Source organism: Xyrauchen texanus, chromosome 29 (genome assembly GCF_025860055.1).
Source record: "Xyrauchen texanus isolate HMW12.3.18 chromosome 29, RBS_HiC_50CHRs, whole genome shotgun sequence".
Lineage (NCBI taxonomy): Eukaryota > Metazoa > Chordata > Actinopteri > Cypriniformes > Catostomidae > Xyrauchen > Xyrauchen texanus.
The window spans coordinates 34,928,960-34,947,894 of record NC_068304.1 but is presented as its reverse complement, the minus strand read 5'-3'; the positions used below and the strand labels follow the sequence as shown (position 1 = coordinate 34,947,894).

At 37.8% G+C, this 18,935-nt stretch overlaps 1 protein-coding gene across 1 annotated transcript in view; it reads left to right on the top strand.

Moving 5' to 3' along the window:
* The first annotated feature begins 340 nt into the window (after nt 1–340).
* The window catches only part of LOC127622800 (transcription initiation factor TFIID subunit 4-like), a 105,617-nt gene continuing 87,022 nt past the window's right edge, over nt 341–18,935 (top strand). Inside the window, exons 1-3 of the mRNA XM_052096888.1 lie at nt 341–1,428; nt 5,788–5,930; nt 17,122–17,232. Coding sequence (XP_051952848.1) covers nt 369–1,428; nt 5,788–5,930; nt 17,122–17,232 — 1,314 coding nt within the window. The 5' untranslated portion in view covers nt 341–368. The remainder of the gene's footprint in view (nt 1,429–5,787; nt 5,931–17,121; nt 17,233–18,935) is intronic.

The window sequence follows — 18,935 nt, the reverse complement described above, 5'->3', positions numbered from 1 at the left end:
TAAAAGTATAATTATACCGTATATTGATTGAGCATTTATATATTGATATGTATATATGAACAAATCATTTAACTTTCCAAACGTCTGCAGCTATTTTTGTTTTATTTATATAAAGTTTCTTGAAACTGAAGGATAAATCCTTCACCAAGTGACATTAACTTAATTTCTAAAAAAAACACCTCTTTCTTTCTTTCTTTCTTTCTTTCTTTCTTTCTTTCTTTCTTTTCTTTCTTTCTTTCTTTCTTTCTTTCTTTCTTTGCCACTCTGACGTCACACTCATTCCCATAATGCCATAGTAACACGACTGCGCACTCGCGCTCGTGGACGCGCACCAGGAGAAGCCAGACATCCCATCACACAGAGCGAATATGGCGGGCGCCTCCGACCCTCTGGAAGACATGCTCTTCTCCGAGGTGGACGAAAAAGCCGTGAGCGATCTAGTGGGCTCCCTGGAGTCTCAGCTGGTGGGCCAGAGCGCTGCGACCACTGCACAACCCGAAAACACTCACCCGGGCTGCGCAAACACACACCCGGGCATCGCGAAGCAGCAGGCGGGAGGAAGAGCGCAGCTGCCAGCCAGCGTAGACAGTCCATCAGAACCAACACAACAACAACATCCACAGCTGCAGCAGCAGCAACAGCAGCACGGGCGTAAAGCTGCGGGCAACTCGGATTCTGACCTGAAAGAAGCCAGTAAGGATAAACAAACGAAAGCCCTGGAGAAGGAGAACACCATGAGATCACATGGCAACATCGTTATCATCACCACAGCATCTGATGGGGCACCGCCGGGAAACAAAGGTGAGAGCCAGAGGGACACCCGTAAGAAACACCCGGTCAATACGCGCTCCCTGAGGGGCGCAGCATCACCCAGTCTCAATGGCAACGGAGGAGCCGCAGCATCAGCAGCAGCATCACCTACCACATCCAACTCTCCTCCTGTTACCGTATCCACCGCCGTGACCCTGCCGTCCCCGAACAGCACGACTTTCACCGTGTCTAGTAAGCCGCAGGCGATCGCGCTGGACCGTGGAACGCCCACCATCGCGCTGCAGCGACTCCCGCGTCACATCATCGCCAGCATCGCGCAGAAAGGAAACGGCACCTCCGTGTCCGCTCTTGTCCAGCAGGCAGCTCGGATAGGAGCGGAGGACGCGCAAGTAAACCACAGTAAGCCCGCAGACGGGAAACCAGCGGTGAATTCGGTTTCCAGTCCCGCGCCGTCTTCGGTGACTTCTTCTCCTGTCAAACTCGCAGTCAGTGTCAGTGCAGCTCCGGTGAGCCCGGTGATAAGACCCGTGCAGACGCATACGCAGACGCGTCCCGCTACACCTGCGCAACAGAGGGTCGTCACGCCGCAGCTGATTGTCAGACCACCACAACAACAAACTACTATTCAGCTGCCACCTGGATTCACCATCCCACCAGGTAAAAAATTGCACCATTTATCTAATGTCTGATGTAAAGTGTCTGACAAAAGTTTGGACACACCATCTTAAAGGTGCATCCGTGTATGTTGGAGTCTTGTTGGCTGCATATCTGTTCTAAATAAATAAATAAATAATAATAATAATAATAAAAAGTTAAATTTTTTTGTTTTGAAACGAATTGCACAGGCACAGTTTATATTTGTCAACTTATTTCATGCATTTTAGCACAAGACTTTATCAATATGACGAGAAATTATCAATAAGATAATGAGAAACATACATTAAGTCCAGTGTTTCTGAACTTTTTATTGACAGTGTAAACTCTTAAAAGACCCTTTTTACAAAAAATACAAGTCTGTAACCAGGGGGCCCTCAGCAAACTTCCATGGGGGCTGCAAGATGAATACATTTGTCATAACTAGTTTTATTAAAGTAATCTAACTTAGGCCTAATCAAAATGCTGAGAAATGTCTGAAAAGTCAAGATACTGTATAGGCCTACATATTTCTCAATCCCAAACCACTTTTGACCACAACGCAGAAACTGTGCATGGCAAGCATAATGGAGGAACAGCTGTTTGTAAAGCATACAATGCACGTGAATGGTAGCCAGAACTTAAATGCTTGAAAAAAAGCACATAAAGGCAGCATAAAATTAATGCGTACGACTCCATTGGAAAAATCGATATCTTTAGAAGCGATATAATAGCTGTGGGTGAGAAACAGATCAATATTTAAGTCCTATTTTACTATAAATGCCCACTTTAACTTTAACATTCTTTAACATCTTTTTTTTGTTTTTGGCGATTCACATTGTTCGTGCATATTGCCACCCACTGGTCAGGGAGTTTATAGTAAAAAAAGACTTAAAAATGGATCTGTTTCTCACCCACACCTATTATATCACTTCTAAAGACATGGATTAAACCACTGGATTCTTATGGATTACATTTATGCTGGGTCTGATTATTGCCTTAGACAATGCAAGGCCAAAAACATTAAGAACCACTTGCATGGGAGATGATTTATAAGTTCCACCAAGAGGTTTTTAGACTTTTTTGTGACTTATTGAACTAAGTTCAATACGCTTCAGAGGATTTGTGTAAATGCATTGCCTTAAATTAATTAAGCAATTGAGCAAATAATCATGGGAGTTACCATTGTTGTGATGAGTGGAGTGTGTGGTAGAGGGAAAGTTCACCCACATTTTTTTTTCAAATTAATCAAATTATTTGCTCACCCTCTTGGTATCCCAGGTGTGTATGACTTTCTTTCTTAACCAGAACACATTTGAAGAAAAATAGAAAAATGTCTTAGCTCAGTAGGTCCTTAAAGTGCAAGTGAATTGAGATTTCTCTTTTGAAGGTCCAACAGTCACAGTCAGCATAAATGTCATTCATATGACACCAGTTCTTAAATTAATGTTGCCTAAAGCGGCATGATCGCTTTTGGTGCGAAAAAGATAAATATTGAAATACCTTTTTAAACTCTAAATCGTGCTTCTGGTCGGCAGCGGTATGTTCGTGTGACGTAATCGCATTGGCATTTGAAAAACACTGGAGGAGTAGCGCTGTACAGTAGCTTGGTTGATTTTGCTTTAGATCTGTATTTATCTGTTTCGTTACTCACAATGGTGCTTTTGTGTGCTTATCTTGGATGCCTCAACCGAGTGGAGAACGTGAGATTACTTTGGTATCCATGGCAACGTGAATACGTCACACGAGATACTCCACCTCTCCAATTCACACAAGATACTCCACCTCTCCTGAAGCATTGGCTTATAGTTAAAAAAGTACTTAAACATTGATAATTTTTCACACCAAAAGCGATCATGTCGCTTTAGATTAGAGTCGTATGGAAGACGTTTATGCTGACTGTCTGTGATTTCTGGACCCAGACATTTTTATCGCCATTCACTTACATTTTAAGGACCTACTGAGCTAAGACATTTTTCTATTTTTCTTCAAATGTGTTCTGGTAAGGAAAGAAAGTCATACACACCTGGGATATCATGAGTGTGAGTAAATAATGAGAGAAGTTTAATTTTTGGGTGGACTCTCCCTTTAAATGAATCAAGTTGCTATATAAGTTATTTCATTGAGATGGGAAACCATGATGCATTATATTAATTAGATGATCTCTGAACACAAGATCTGTTCTTCCTCAAAGTAAGTTCATGTTTTAAATGAGCACGGCACACCAATGAGAGTAGTAATCACCATAATTTACAACAAAACAATATCAGCAACATTAAACAGAGATAATGCCTTTATTGATTCTCTTTACATGTCTATATAAGTCCTCATGTTTTATGTATTAACATTTAAGGTCCAGTTAGCAGGACTGGTCATATCTAATCATAATATGTTCTCAGCTCAGACAAGTTTGATCAGTTAACAAATTAAAAGTGTATAAATGAGTACCAAAACACAACTTATTGAGTTATGTTGAACTTACAACAAATATATTTGTATAAGTGTTGAGAACTACACTGTAAAATTGTTTTGTCGCGTAATCTAGAAATGTGTTTCATGTGGTGTCCTCCTAATTAATGAAGTAAAAATGCTACTTTGATTTGCTAATTTGAGTAAATTTCCCTGGTAAATAAAATAAGTAAATTGTACTTGTACTCGAAGCTGATGTTCCCAGCATGCACTGGGCTTGGAAAATAATGAGCTTGCTTAGTTTCACTTTTTGCAAGTTGATTTACACCATTTTTATTGTTAAATAGTTATGTTTAGTAACTTCTTTTGTGCAGTCTGAACTTAATTTTCTACTCAATATTACCTGTTCATGATCAAAGACATTATCTGTCGATTGTCACCGTCATGGTGTTTTGTGTTAAGGTCTGCGTGCACAGTTTGTTTTTATCGCCTGCTATGCAAGGTGATTTTTTCTCAAAAACAATATAGCATGAATTATTACATTATTAAACATGATTGTAAGGAAAGTTAAAAAGTGTCATGTTCTAATAATAATATGTCAGTTTAAATAAAGTTTATTTAAGTACCATGTATATCATATTAGTAAGTAAAAGGTATTGCCGGCAGTAATTTTTTAAGTTAAATTTACTCACTTATTTTAATAAATATTATGTCAAATAGTTTTTTACTTAATTTTACACCATTAAGTTGTACTTAGAAAAACTGCAAAAACGTACAAAGTGAAAATGAGGTAAATCTTTCTAGTTTGTTTTTCTTCAATGAGGGTTTACAGTGTGTATTTACAAAGAACTAAAGTTCAAGGAATTGCATTTGGTGCTGGTGTCACTATAAAAAAAGATAATTTCAGGTAAATCTACCCAAAATGTGATTAAACTTACCCTAATAAAGTGAGAAAGTGGCATAAAGTTTAGAAGTAGAATATTAGTAGTTTTTTTTAAAAGATTATGTTGCCTTAAAAGCTATTTGAAATCTAAACTTTCATATTGTTTTCTTCAGTGGAGGACGTCATAAGGGACAATTAAAAATTTGTTTTTCTGCTGAGTTCAGATTTGAATGTTTTTAATCATAAAGAACTGTTCATATGCACTCTCTATATATGTGGAAATATAATATATCAGTATATTGGTTTTAAGACTGTAAGCATTTTAAGCTATTGATCACTGAAGAGCAAATAAGCATAAACATTGTCTAATTTTTAATCTGAACTTTAAAGACATTATTTAACTATCAAATATGATGATGAAACTTTGGAGAGTTTATTTTCCTGTTTAATCAGTGTACATTGTTTTAAATACGTCTCTGGGCTTGTTTTGTAAAAATAAAATACTGTTCCTGTTTTAAATACCAAGAGGTCCTGTAACACATGCTACATTTCACTTGAAGTCATTGGATTGTGTCACTTTTTTTGGTTATGAAATGTATGATATGAAAAGTTTTGCGGAATTATGAACAGTGTAGAACTATTGATTTGTTTACACAATTAGTTTAGTGCAGCAGTAAATGCTGTTTTCCATTTATTAATTTCTTATAAATCATTAATAAAAAGTATTACAACAGAAAAATACATGAAAACAGACACTAGACAGACACAAGAAAAAAAAATCTAAAAGCAAATAAGAAATAGTTAAACAGCAAACCACAAAAAGAATAAAACAGTACAAAATAAATAATCAAAAACTCAGGAATGGGTTTCTTTGAATAAATAAATAAAAAACAATGAAACTAGACATGACATTGAGAAATATGGCTGAAATATGCCATGTTTTTTGTATTATTATTGTATTATTATTGTGAATTCTCATGATTTGTTTACTTGCAAAGCTTTGCATGATTTGTTTTATTGAATATGCTGAGTTTCTATGAGTTTCTAGGAGGCAAAAAAACTCTTAAACATACTCTGTGTGTGTGTGTCAGGTATGGTACTGGTGCGAACAGAGATGGGTCAGCTGGTGATGGTTCCTCAGCAAGCTTTGGCTCAAGCTCAGGCCCAGAACAGCATTTCACCGCGGCCCTCCACTCCCACCACCGGTACCACCTTCAGGGTCACGACCCCACAGGTACAGCCCATACACACACCTGCTAAATGTTCTAGAGCCACACAGTAAATGATGAGAGATACACATGGCAATTTTCACCACATTACGTGTTTATTAATAAAAATAACCGAATTCAGAACACTACATTTTTATTTAACTTCAGTGCTTTGAAGCTAATATAAAGTCAAGTCATTTGAAAGAAGACAGGTTGTAATGGGACAGTACTTCAGTAGCTAGTCCAGTGTTTAATTTTCACTTGAGTTTTGTTTGTTTGTCTCTGTTAAGAATACAAACTCTACCCAAATGAAATGTATGTTTGCTACTTTTTCATGATTGTGTAAAGGTATTTAAAGTTAAATGTCCTATGATTGAAAGTCAAGACCATGACTTTTAAATATCTTTTATTTTTATTCACTTTGATGTGTGAGGAAAATATTTAACAGAATCAGTTTATATAGTACAGTGTAAATACTGTAATGTAAAAAATGATATATATATATTATTAATAAACATTAAATAAATATGGATTTCAGAACATTTCTTTACAGAGTTATACAGAATGCTTATATTGATGCTTATAAAATGATCATAAATGCTCATTTAAATGATGCATAGATAGTAAATCCAAAACATCCTAAAAACCTTTAATTAACAGCAGGGGTTTTCCTGGCTCAAAAAGAGGCTGAGGTGGTACCATTCTGATCAAAAAAGTGACGTTACGAACTATCATATTCCCTGTTGTTTTTGGTCTTGTCTTTTATGTTGTAATTCTTGTTTAGTTCCTGTTTCCTGTTAATTTTTGTAGTCCTTTTGTAGTTTAATTTTATGATTGTTTTCCCTTGATTGTGTTCCTCATTCCCTGATTGTTTCCCCTGGTTAGTTTTTCAGTCTTTGCATGTATTGTCTATGCTTGGTTCCCTGTGTTTTGCTTTTACTTTTTTATTCTGAGTTAGCTTGTTTATTTTGCTGTTAAATAAAGCTGCATTTAGATCCTCCTTCCTCACATGCATCGTCACAGAAGAAAAACAGTAGGAAATATGATAATAACACATAAAGTTGGCTTTGCATTAATACACTCCTAATGACCTGGCAACTGAATAATAGTGTTAATTTTGTCATCTGTTTTATCATATTTATATATACAGTATAGATATATATACATACACACACATTTTATTGTTGTCATTTTAGTGTTATTTTCACATAAGATTGATCTTATCATGATGATCTCATCAATGATGCAACACGTTGCCAGCTGCAGACAGCGGGGGTGAGAGACGAGCATCTCCGTGTTAGAGTGCGCATCAGCCAGCGGAACTTAAAATTTTTCCCGGTCTCGACCCCCGCTCAGATTGCGTCTCTTCCGCGAGTGACTGCACAGAGAATGACAGTTTTGGAGTTTACATGGCACGCTCATATTATATGAACTTCGGATGAAGTAAATGGTCGCCATGGTGTGATCTGTGTTTCTATCAGACACTCGAGCTGCAGCGCTCCTCTCGTCACTTGTGTCATCATTATAGTTTTATATGAAATCAAGTTATGGTAAATGACATCAAGCGACTATTCGACAATGAAGTTTTTTTATTATTATTGCCGATATTTGCAGTTACAAAAGACAATCCACCGAGTGCAACACTTGTTAGTGTTTTCCATGAAGACACCCACCAGAGTTTTGTAGACAGCTGGAGGCGGCACAAAATTTGATGGAGGCGGCCGCCTAGTAATTTTCTATGCAGGAAAAACCTTGAACAGTAAATTTCACCTAAAAATGAAATTTCACCTGCATGTTTTCCAAACCTCTTTTACCTTCTTTCTTCCGATGAACACAAAAGGAGATACTAGGCAGTATGGAGGTCTCAGTTACCATTCTCTTTCATTTAATCTTTTATCTAGGCTAACATTTTGCCTAACATCTCCAGACAAACAAGACAGTTTTATGGGTTTATGGTTTTAACAGTGATGAATAGAATTAGCAGCTACAAACTGATTTTCTATTGACCATTTCATTTTCTATTTAAAAATAAATAAAGAAAAAAATTCAATTTTTTGTTCATTGTTTAAAAAATTTGTTTACGGCTTGAATATTTGATACTCACATGAGGTTGGCACTGAAATGCCCCTTTCTTCTGATTGGTCAACCCAATACCAAGCCAGAATTGGAGTTGGGATCGCTTTGCAAATTTGTCTAAATTTTCATGTGTTGTCCGGAACCACCACTCACTGTAAAATATGCATGTCATATGTAGTAAACATAATTGTTGTTGTAGTAAGGTGCCTCTAATGGACGACCCGTGAGAGATCGCAAGCCACTGTAGGAACAGTATGTGAGCTAGGAATTAAATTAAACTGTCCTTATTCTACATCATTATTATGTAAGGATATTTTTAATGGAATTAGTCGTGTTCGACAACTATATAAGAAAGATAAATGACAAATAACTAGATTATTTATTAAATTCGTAATCAACGTCTCGTTGTATCCGCACACAATTTCTACTTTAAGGAATTAGCTTTAATAAGGGAATTATGATTAATTCACTTATTGGGGTAAAATTATTCTCATGGCTTATTGAAAATAATATCACACATATTTAGGTACAGCTTTAAAGCGAAATCCTTTAAAAACAAGGATGAGATTATTTATCAAAATATACCACATTCAATCATCTTTGAATACAGACAAATTTTATTACTATTCTAAACATAAAACTAATCTAGCACATACAAGATGAAACAGGTTGGTGAGTTGTGACAGAATGTGAAGTAAATGATCAATACAGAGAAAATGAACTTTATGGAGTCTGTTGACAATACCTTAAGAACCATTTATCCTTCTTTGAGTCTAAATCGATTTGCAATTGGATTACCCAAAGTATTTAAAGTCCCTGTAAAGGCAATTCTAAAAAAAAATTCTAAACACATTATAAATGTTAGAAATGTATTGCTAAAACATATTACAAAGACTGTGAACTGTGAAGGACTGAATTGTGGAGTTAGACCGTTAAACAGTTTTTCACCATTGCTATTTTCCGGATTTTTTGGGCGGGGCTAAAACGGGGGCTCGATGACGCACTGGAGCCCCTGAGCTCCTGGACACGCCCCTACTTGATGACGCACTGGAGCCCCTGAGGCTGGCCGCTCCCTAACAATATAAATAGAGCACATTAAGCATCAGTTTGGCGCTCAATCGCGAGTTACTGTCAGTACTATTATTAGTTACTACAGCCTACAGTTTGCTAGTTAGCTATGCCTTCGGCACAGAAATGCGTACTACCTGGATGCGATCATGTACTGAAACAGATCGGTGTCCTTATTTAAATTTCCTAAAAGCGATCACATACAAGGGAGAGCAAAATCTTACCATTCTGTTGCAGAACGAGGGGACGATGTTGACTTTCTTGGTCAATGTCCTCTGAATCAGATTCAGGCTCTGGAGGCTCAAACATATATGGCTTGGTAAAACCTAATAAACTGCTAGGAGCATCCATTCCGGCTGTAGCGGTGACAGTTGAGTGTGTGTGGCGACGGCAGCTTTCCCGCGAGTGGGCGTTGTTTCAGCGCAGCCAGCGGACACGCCCCCAGCGTTTGAGAGCAGAGACCATTGCTCATTTTTTCAAGATTTTGATACCTTATTTTATGTACTTGCCGACTTTTTTTATCATTCAAATTTGGCTGGGTGGCTAATAACACATTTTTCTGTGATATGACAAACTCAGAACACATACTTAATTTTGACTTTACAGGGACTTTAATTAATACACCAGCACTTTGAGCAAAAGACTGGAGATGTACTTGCATGTTGTTGCATTTGCTTGTATGGCTTGGTTCTTTGGCTCTTTGTAGAAAGTTTGTTCTATCGTTGTCTTGGAACCTGTAATGATCTTTGATAGTTGTTGTCTCAATGGATGATAAGGAGGGCTTTGAAATGAGGCCTTCCACAAGGAGGCTCCCGTTGGGTGTGTGGGCCGTCGAGCAGAGAGTGAGACGCTTCCTCAAGTTTTCTTGGACTCTATATGGGACGCAGATGAACTGGAAGAAGCGAGAGAGCCAAAGAAGAGAGGAGACCAAGAGAGAAGAAGAGACAGAGAGAGAGTTCTTCCTTGGTAGGAAACTTTTGAGCTGAAATCGGCCGCACCGTGAAGGTGTCCAGAGCCAGAGTCCAGAGCCAATCAGAAGTGGCTTTTCTGAGTCACGTGGTTGACTGGTCCATCCTTTTCAAAGTTACAATCTTCCCGCTCATAATAGTGCATGTTTAATCATGAACATTTATATCTTGGATACAACTAAATATATCAAATTTAATTAACATAAACATTCCTGAAATGCAGAAAGGATTTAAACGATAGAAAACATGAAGTGTTTTATCCAGAAAGTTACCAATCTTAGTAAAAATGACATGAATAACACAAGATTAAAGATTATAATCATCGATTTGTCAGTTATAAGTGATTACAAATCACTACACATATTTTAAAAGGTACATCAGGCTATAATCATTAATTTGTCAGTTATAAAAGCAATCACAGGTCCACAGCATTTAGGGTCCAAATGCATATTGTACATTTTAGAGGGTTAACTCCGCAAAGTACAGTGACTTTGTGTGTAATGTTCATGGATTAATATGAGATGTCTTCATATTAGGATTGTGCAAACACGAGGGGCTTTTACAAGGAAACCTTTCAAAAAAAGCCTGCCTTAGCTCTGTGTGGAAGTTCAGAAGGTCATGCTGAGTCTGCTCCATGTCACCATCCTATGGGTTCAGGGGCCTCTGACCAATGGCGTCTTTTGTTCATTTTATTGGCCAGATGTGAGCTTCAGCCTATTGAGCTGAATCTTTGACGTTGAGGAATTCCAGGATTAAAAGTTTGGGTTTTCTAGATTCAAGTCATATTGGCAGCAATTGTTTGCTCCTCTGCACCTAATATCCTACACTTTTGGTCTATTATTATATTTAATACAATTTTATGATTTTGTAGTACCTGTGCATTTGTTTCCCATTGATAAATGTTATAAAAAAGAGTTCTGTCGCTTTGAATAAAAGCGTATGCTAAATTAATGTTTAGGCATCATGAACATGGATTAGAGTGGACATAAAATTCTAATAGCTAAGAATATTCGGACACAAGGCGATGACTGTAAGTCTGTCGGGACGTGGGACACTGCATGTAAACTCAAGACTGTCCCAATTATTGGGATGTCTGGTCACCCTATTTCCATAAGGGCAACGTTCATTTCTGCAAGCCGTAGATTGCTGCTGAATTATGATGCCGACACAGTCGTCTCAGCCTGGATGAACATTTAGTAAATCTATTATTAAATGTCAAAAATAAAATATTGTGGGCAGATCATATTAAATCCTGGGGCTTTTATACAAAGTGACACAACTCTTTTTATTACATTTATCAACGGGACACAAATTGACAGGTACTACAAAATCATACAATGTTATTAAGTATAAAAATAATATATAATACAACAACTCCCAGGAAGCATACCCAAGTGATGTGGCTTGCGATCTCTCACACGTCATCCATTAGAGGCACCTGACAACAACACCATTTATTTGCCCAGCAACAAGTTTACTACATGCAGTATGACATGCATATTTACAGTGAATGGTGGTGTGGGACAATATTTAATGAAAACTTAGACAAATGCAGAGCGATCCCAACTTCACTTCTGGCTGGTATGATTAAGGCAGTACAGAAGACGGGGTGGGATGACCAATCAGATGAAAGGGGTGTTTCAGTGTTCTAGCATACCACATGTGTGTATCAAATATTAAATGTGAAAACAAATTTTTTAAACAATGATCAAAATGGAAAAATCACTTTTCTTTCTATTGCTTTTTAAATAGAAAATGAAATGGTCTACAGAAAATTTGTTTGTGTCTGCTAATTCTATTCATCAGTTTTAAAACCAATAAAAAAGACACCGCATTTTTCGTTTTTCATTTTTGGGTTAAAAAAGGAAAAAGGAATGGACGCAAATGTATACGGACTGTTTGAAACAACATAAGGGTGAGTGTACTTATCTTAGTCTTCTTTTTTTATGTATTTATTTTTTGTAGAGTTTTGACATGAATTGTTCATCATTTTAGTAGTTGGATGAGTTGACCTCTGTCGTGAATACTGTAGGCGAATGTAGAAATTATCTTCAGTGCTGCCATCTAGTGGTGATCTGCTGCTACTGAAATTAAATAAATTTACTCTAATGTGAAATTTATGAAGATTTCTGTTCTCTTAAGACATTTCTGAGTTCTGCTTTCATTCTGTACTGATTACTGATATACATTACACACTTAGATATGATATTAATAATTGTATTGACTTAAAAGGAAAATTCCAGAACAGGTTTAAACACAAAGTTAAACACAGTCGACAGCATTTGAGGCATAATATTGATTACCGTAAAAGATTTATTTAGACTCGTCCCTCATTTTCTATAAAAAAAGCAAAAAATCTGTGTTGCAGTGAGGCACTTGCAATGGAAGTCAGTCTGTAAACCCTAAAATACACACAAGCAAGTGATTATTCAATTTTCATTCAATTCAAATTGTTTGCCAAATTTTGTTTGTGAAAAGATTTATCCAATTTTACAACTTTATTGCCACGACGCTGTGTCACTGTTGACAAAATGTACGATTTAAACAACTTTAGAGCTTAAATAATACACAAGTTTTAGTAGGAAAATTAATGAAATTGGTTTTATAAAGATATAAGCTTCACCTTCTGCCTTAAAAGGAATAGTTCACCCCAGATGTTTAATTCTCTCATCATTTACTCACACTCATGCCATCCAAGATGTGCAAGACTTTCTTTCTTCTGCAGAACACAAATTAAGATTTTTAGAAGTATATCTCAGCTCTGTTGGTCCATATAATGCAAGTGAATGGTGATCACATATTTGTAGCTCCAAATATCACATAAAGGAATCATAAAAGTAATCCACAAGACACCAGTGGTTAAATGAATCTCTTCGGAAGTGATAAGATATGTGTGGGTGAAAAACTTTATGTGCTTTTTAGAGCTTCCACCATTCACATGCATTTTGAGGACCTACAGAGCTGAAATATTCTTCTAAAAAAGATTTTTTGATGCACAATCCCTTTAAACCCTCATAAAATTGGCCTGTTTTCTTCCAAGTAAGTGCCTAGATTTTTGCATTTTTTTAAAAAGAGGGGTGAGTCAAAATAATTTGTGGTAATCAACATTATGTCTCAAATTCTGTCGACTGCGCTCAACTTCAGTTGAACCCGGAATGTTCCTTTAAAGCTGTAGACACAGGTTCCTGAGCACAAATCAGGTCTTCAGAGAGATTTAGACATATTTAAATGAATTCTTCTTAATTTTGAGTTCTCCTGTCCAGAGCAGAATTATCACAAAATAGTTACAGATGGGAAAAAAAACAGAATTAAGCAATTTGCTCATTACATGATAATTTCTGTTTCAATACATTGTTACGTTTCAAATGTAATGCTTCTTCTACATAGTGACATCAAACGTCCACAAGATCATCAAGATATCAGTTCAGTGTATTCCAGTCTGTAATGAGCTCTTTAGTATTGTATGAAAATGTATATTTACACTGGTTAGAGAATCAGTTATCACATAATTAGAGCCTTTATATGTGGAAAAAGAGTCTATTTATCATCTTTGATTTCTGTTCATATTTGTGAGATGAGTACTCACAAAGTAAATATCCTCTAGGTATTTCTTTATAAAGTTTATAGTGATGAATATTGGTGTTGAATAACAAGTGTTATTTAGTTATTTTTTTAATTATTATTTTATTAATATTTTAGTTGGTTTGTTTTTCTGTTTTAAAGTAACAGTTTAGCTGTTGGTGTATTTTTTTGTTATTTTATTTTATTGTATTTTATTATTTTGTGAGGAGAATTTACAGAATATGACCACAAGAGGGCAGCAGTCATCTTAAGTTTGTCAGTAACTTGGCGTTAGTGCTGTTGTTTAAATTGTTTGATTCAGTCTCAGGTTGTAATGTTCCCTCTCTGACACCAGATGGCGCCAAATACTCTGGTTTATTTGCGGCTCCACACCTCAACAGCACAACACCTATGTTCACAATAAGCCAGGCCATTCAAAATGTACAAACATGCCAGTTTCTCATTTTATTCCTAACTAAGAAAGTCAGGACATTTTTAAAACCCATAATAAAATTAATTGCAAAAATTAACATTGTGCTTTACCGCCTGGAGCTCTAAACGGCACTTTTATGTAATATCACAAACAAAAAATAGTGAGTTACATGTATTTTTTGTCTCTTTTTGTCTACATTTTATAGTTGGTGTTAGTACTGTAAAATAATATTAAATTAGGATATGAGCTTCTCTGAAAATCTTCCTATTATTTGGTTTAATTTCATATTTGATGAGAATGGTTACAAATACTATGTTACTGCAGTGGCTCTTCTCTGTGGTGTCTGTGGACTGGCATCCAGGGCTCTGTTCCCACCTGGCTGGTTATTTCTGAATAGTGCTGGTAAATTAAGTTGCTCACGTTGCATTAAAGGGGTCATTATATGCCTTTTAAAATTATTTTGATATGATTAACTAAAGTATTAGTACAGTTTATACATATTCGTCACATATTCGTAAAAAAATTATCATTTTCCACCCTCATTCTGACCCTCTGTCAGAAACGCTCTGATTTGGTGCTGCCTCTCATTTAAGACTTGACAGTAAACGCCCACTGTTATGATTGGCTCTTTGCTCTTGACTGACCTGCTCTCTTACTGCTTACTGATACTGGGCGGGGCTACAGAAGTAAAGTAGGCAGAGCCTACCTGCCAAATGGGGGAAGAAATCAGCAGTGGCGGTAAAACTATGTCACTCTTACTAGCCACTTTGGCAGGTGGCCACAGCCTAGCAAATTAAATTGTATTCATCTCGCTTTCAGCTCCTTACAAGCAAAATAGTTTTTTAATGCAGTAACACTAACTGGTAACTGGTTTAGATGCATATTAAATTTAATTAGAGTAAATCTATAAGTAAATAATAAATAAGTATAATTTAGAAGGGTTAAAGGAGTTAAAATCTGGAATTCAGTGGACAAATGGAGAGATTATTGACAATCTTAAACTATAATATTGTTACTTTTATAACTTTTTGTGACTTGGGCGATTTTGGCTAGTAAAAATGCTGAGTGGCTAGTGACTTTGCCTAGCCAAAAAGTTAATGTCAAGCCCTGAATATAGGCATTGATGTGTTGTTGTGGAGGCGGTCAGATGCAAATACCTACCACAGTGTGACATCACAATGTGGAGGAGATAGAGAACGTGTCGTTTTGGCAGTTAGGTTTCAACAAATGCTCTTTCTGTCACGGTCCTGCCACTTTGGTCTTGGTGTTTCATGTCATGCAGGATCGTGGCCATCTCCTCTCTCTGATTGTCCAATGCTGTTTCTGTTTGTCTTCCTTTGTTCTATGTTATGGCAGGGTTCGGTCACTTCTTTTGGTAGTGTTTATTGTCTGGTGGTCGAGCACTGACACATTTCGTGTCTTATTTGTGGCTGGTTGCGCATTTCATTGTTTGTTTAATTGCAGTTGGCACTGCAGGTTTTGTCTAGTCCAGTGTTTGTGTGGGAATGCATGACATTGCTTTATTGGTATTGTCATGTATTTTCTTGTCCTGTCTGTTGACATGAGTGCATGTTGCTTGTGTTTTCCTGGCAGTATGTGCTCATGTCAGTTGTCTGTGTAGGTCATGTGTTAGTATGCGTTTTTTTTTCTTTCTTTCGGGTGTGTAGAATCATGATCTGGCCCCGCCCTCCACCCTGCCACATTCCTCCCTCATTCTCTCAGGCTGGGGATCCCCCGGCATGATATAAACCCCCCCCCCACCCACACCCACACACACTTTATCTGCCGGCAGGTCATCCCCGTCTACCTGGATGAGGGAGGGGACAAGGGGAGGGAAACAGAAATAATAAAAATGTGGGGGTACATCCTGTAACAGTGTAGTACCCCCCAAAAAAACACTGTAACATTTAAATGAGAGGGAAAAGGCCAACACGGAGCGGCAATGAGAGAGAGAGAGGAGAGAGAGATTAAAGAAAAAAAAAAACACTTACTCGCCAGTTCTCCGATACGCCATAGCTTGTTCCTCGGCCACTCCTCCACCCTCTAACGGATGACAGCCGCGCCTCTCCGGGTGGATCGGAGGCAGTCCTCCAGCCCCTGGCGGACGGAATGCCCCGCCGCATTCTCGGGGAACAGAAGGGGTCTCCCCCGCCCCTGGCAGCAGTTCTCCCACTCCAGGCAGTCGGCAGCGAGCCCCTCCCCACTCGTGGTCGGCGGTCTCAGACCCCGCCACGTTTAAGCGGCTGGTAGGGGACTCCTCCGCCACTGGCAGCGGCCCTGACCGCTCCAGGTGTTCGGTTAGGAGCCCCATCTCCCCTTGCGGTCAGCGGCCATTCCTCCACTTCCAGGCGGCCGGGCTCCTCGTCCCCCGGCAGATGGCCGTGGCTGCTACGTTGGGGTGGATGGTAGTGACAAGAACTCTACTATGGCAATAGTAGAAAGGAGGAGGCTTGGCAATATAAAGAATATTTGAATGAAAAACTTAAACAAAAGACAAAACACACACATGACGGACATGACGGTCCGTAAACGATCTCTCTCTCCCGCATCATCCTCCGCAGTCGGCCTTTATCCCTCACGGAGGCTTGACTAGCCTGATAAGGGACTGGGTGTGTAGAATCACGACCCGGCCCCGCCCTCCGCCCTGCCACAATATTTTTATAGTACAATGTCCTCTTACATCTGATTCCTTATTTCATGACCCCTTTAACAAATTTTATCCCCGTGGACACAATGATTTGCTGAAAAAGGGGCTGCAGAAACGAGCCTCATAAGATATGTTTTGGTGTGCAGCTGCTTTTTTGTTAATCTCCAGTGATTTGTTCTATGAAGGCTCTGTTTCAAACCCTAGTGAGCTGCCTACTTAGACAGCATTTTTGGATGTGCTCTGAGATGGCAGCATTTTTGGGCATGATTAGTGTGTTCTAAGAAAGCAGCATTTTTGGACAGAATAGGTGCGTTCCAAGATATCAACAAACTCTGAGAAAACTTTACACACTCTCTCAGATCATGATTTCAGAATCTGATTCTCTTCTCAACTCTTTCTCTTTTTCTCTCTTTTCATTATTTTCTGTTACTCTTGTGCATGAATCTCTTTTGTTCCTCCTGCAGTCTCCTGTAAGCGCTCAGGCGATTCGGCCTGCTCCAGCAGCACAAACTAAACCAGTCCAGTCCAGTTCTCCCAATGCCGCAGCCCAGACCAGCGCCGCAACCGGCCCCAATGTGAGCACCTGACCTGTCTGTCTCTCTATCTGTCTGTCTCTCTTTCTCTTTTCACCCTTATATGCACTCCAATGCCTGTTTTTGTTATCTTATTAGAGTCTGGTTGGTAGACTAGTCATGTCAACTGATGTGGTCACAGAGATTATGAGAAGAAATTTGTGAGCTTAATGAATGTGGTACGTTTACAGCGACATTAAATGTATTTGTCCACTCAAGTGAAAATGCTGTCCGACATGACACAATCTCAGCCAATCAGAACATATTTGATGTTTAATAGAGCTCAACAGTCTGGCTTCAGAAGTAAAAATCCCATTCGTTTTCTTCATAAGGGCATTGAATTGTTATGATAACTTAATCTAAACCTTTAAAGAGCTCTGAGATTGTTCATAAATGGTGTGCAGGGAAATTGGGAAATGTAATGGCAGGGCTTGTGTCATGGTTGGCGTTAGTTCACCTTTCTTTAATGACTTTAATGTATAAACTTCTTATGTGGAGCCTGTTCTGTAACATAAGATCTAAAAAAATCTTTGGCAAAACCATCTGGCCCAGGGTGCCTTACCTTTTGGCAAGGCTTTAATTACATCAACAAGCTCCTCCAAAGGAATATCTGAGTCAAGAAAGTATTTTTGATCATTCGTCAATTTAGGAAGTTCTAATGGCTCTACGAAGTTGCTAATATCCTTATCCGAAGACGTGGACGTGGAACTATAAAGATCGAAATTGAATCCTTTAAAGGCTTTATTAATATCTGTGTGAGAAGTAAATATATTGCCTCCAGAGGACTTCACTGAAAGAATGGTGGGAAAAGCTCTCTCTGTTTTATGTATCTGGCAAGAAGTCTCCCTGCCTTGTCCCCTGACTCAAATTATGTCTGTCTTGACCTGAATAAACAAAATTCTACCTTCTGTGACAAAATATCAGTATTAAGTATCCATTCATCATACTTTTGTAAAAGTAAAGGTACCTTAATGAAAGTAGACTTTTTAAAGTAACTGATTTAAAATGTACTTAAGTATCAAAAGTTCAAGTAAATAGCATAAATTATGGAACAGCTTATTTGATAGGTGGTGCTAATCATTTAATCAACCTCGTGGTATCCCAGATGTTGACTTTCTTTCATCTGCTGAACACAAACAAATATTTTTAGAAGAATATTTCAGCTCTGTATCCCATACAATGCAATTGAATGGTGACCAAAACTTTTAAACTCCAAAAAGAGATGGGGGTATGTCAATTTAAAGGTGCATTAAGTAACTTAGAACTGCCTTAAGCAACTCCCATGCCATGCCCACAGAGGACCAATTGGTTTCTTCATAAGCATTAACTTCAACTTTTGTTGAAATGCTGGGTCCTGTAGAAGGGATGGATTAATGTGCCATTTATATGATTTCCTTTTCTCTATATATGGCAACATCTCTAAATACACCAAAGCATGATCTGAAACTAAAATATTCCCAATTGAGCAGTCGGTGGCATTTATCCCTTTAAAGATGTTAAGTACAGAGTCTTGTACCTTTATCTTTTTGTCCACTTTTCAATTATTTTTTTTTGCTTCAAATCAAAGTTTGTAATGCTGTGATTCACCAATTTTTCTTCCAATCTCTATGGAAGATATAAATGGAAAAAACACTTCTGGAACCAAGACGACTGATAAAGCATTAGCATATAGATGATCTCAAAGTTAACAGACATGGACTAAAAGC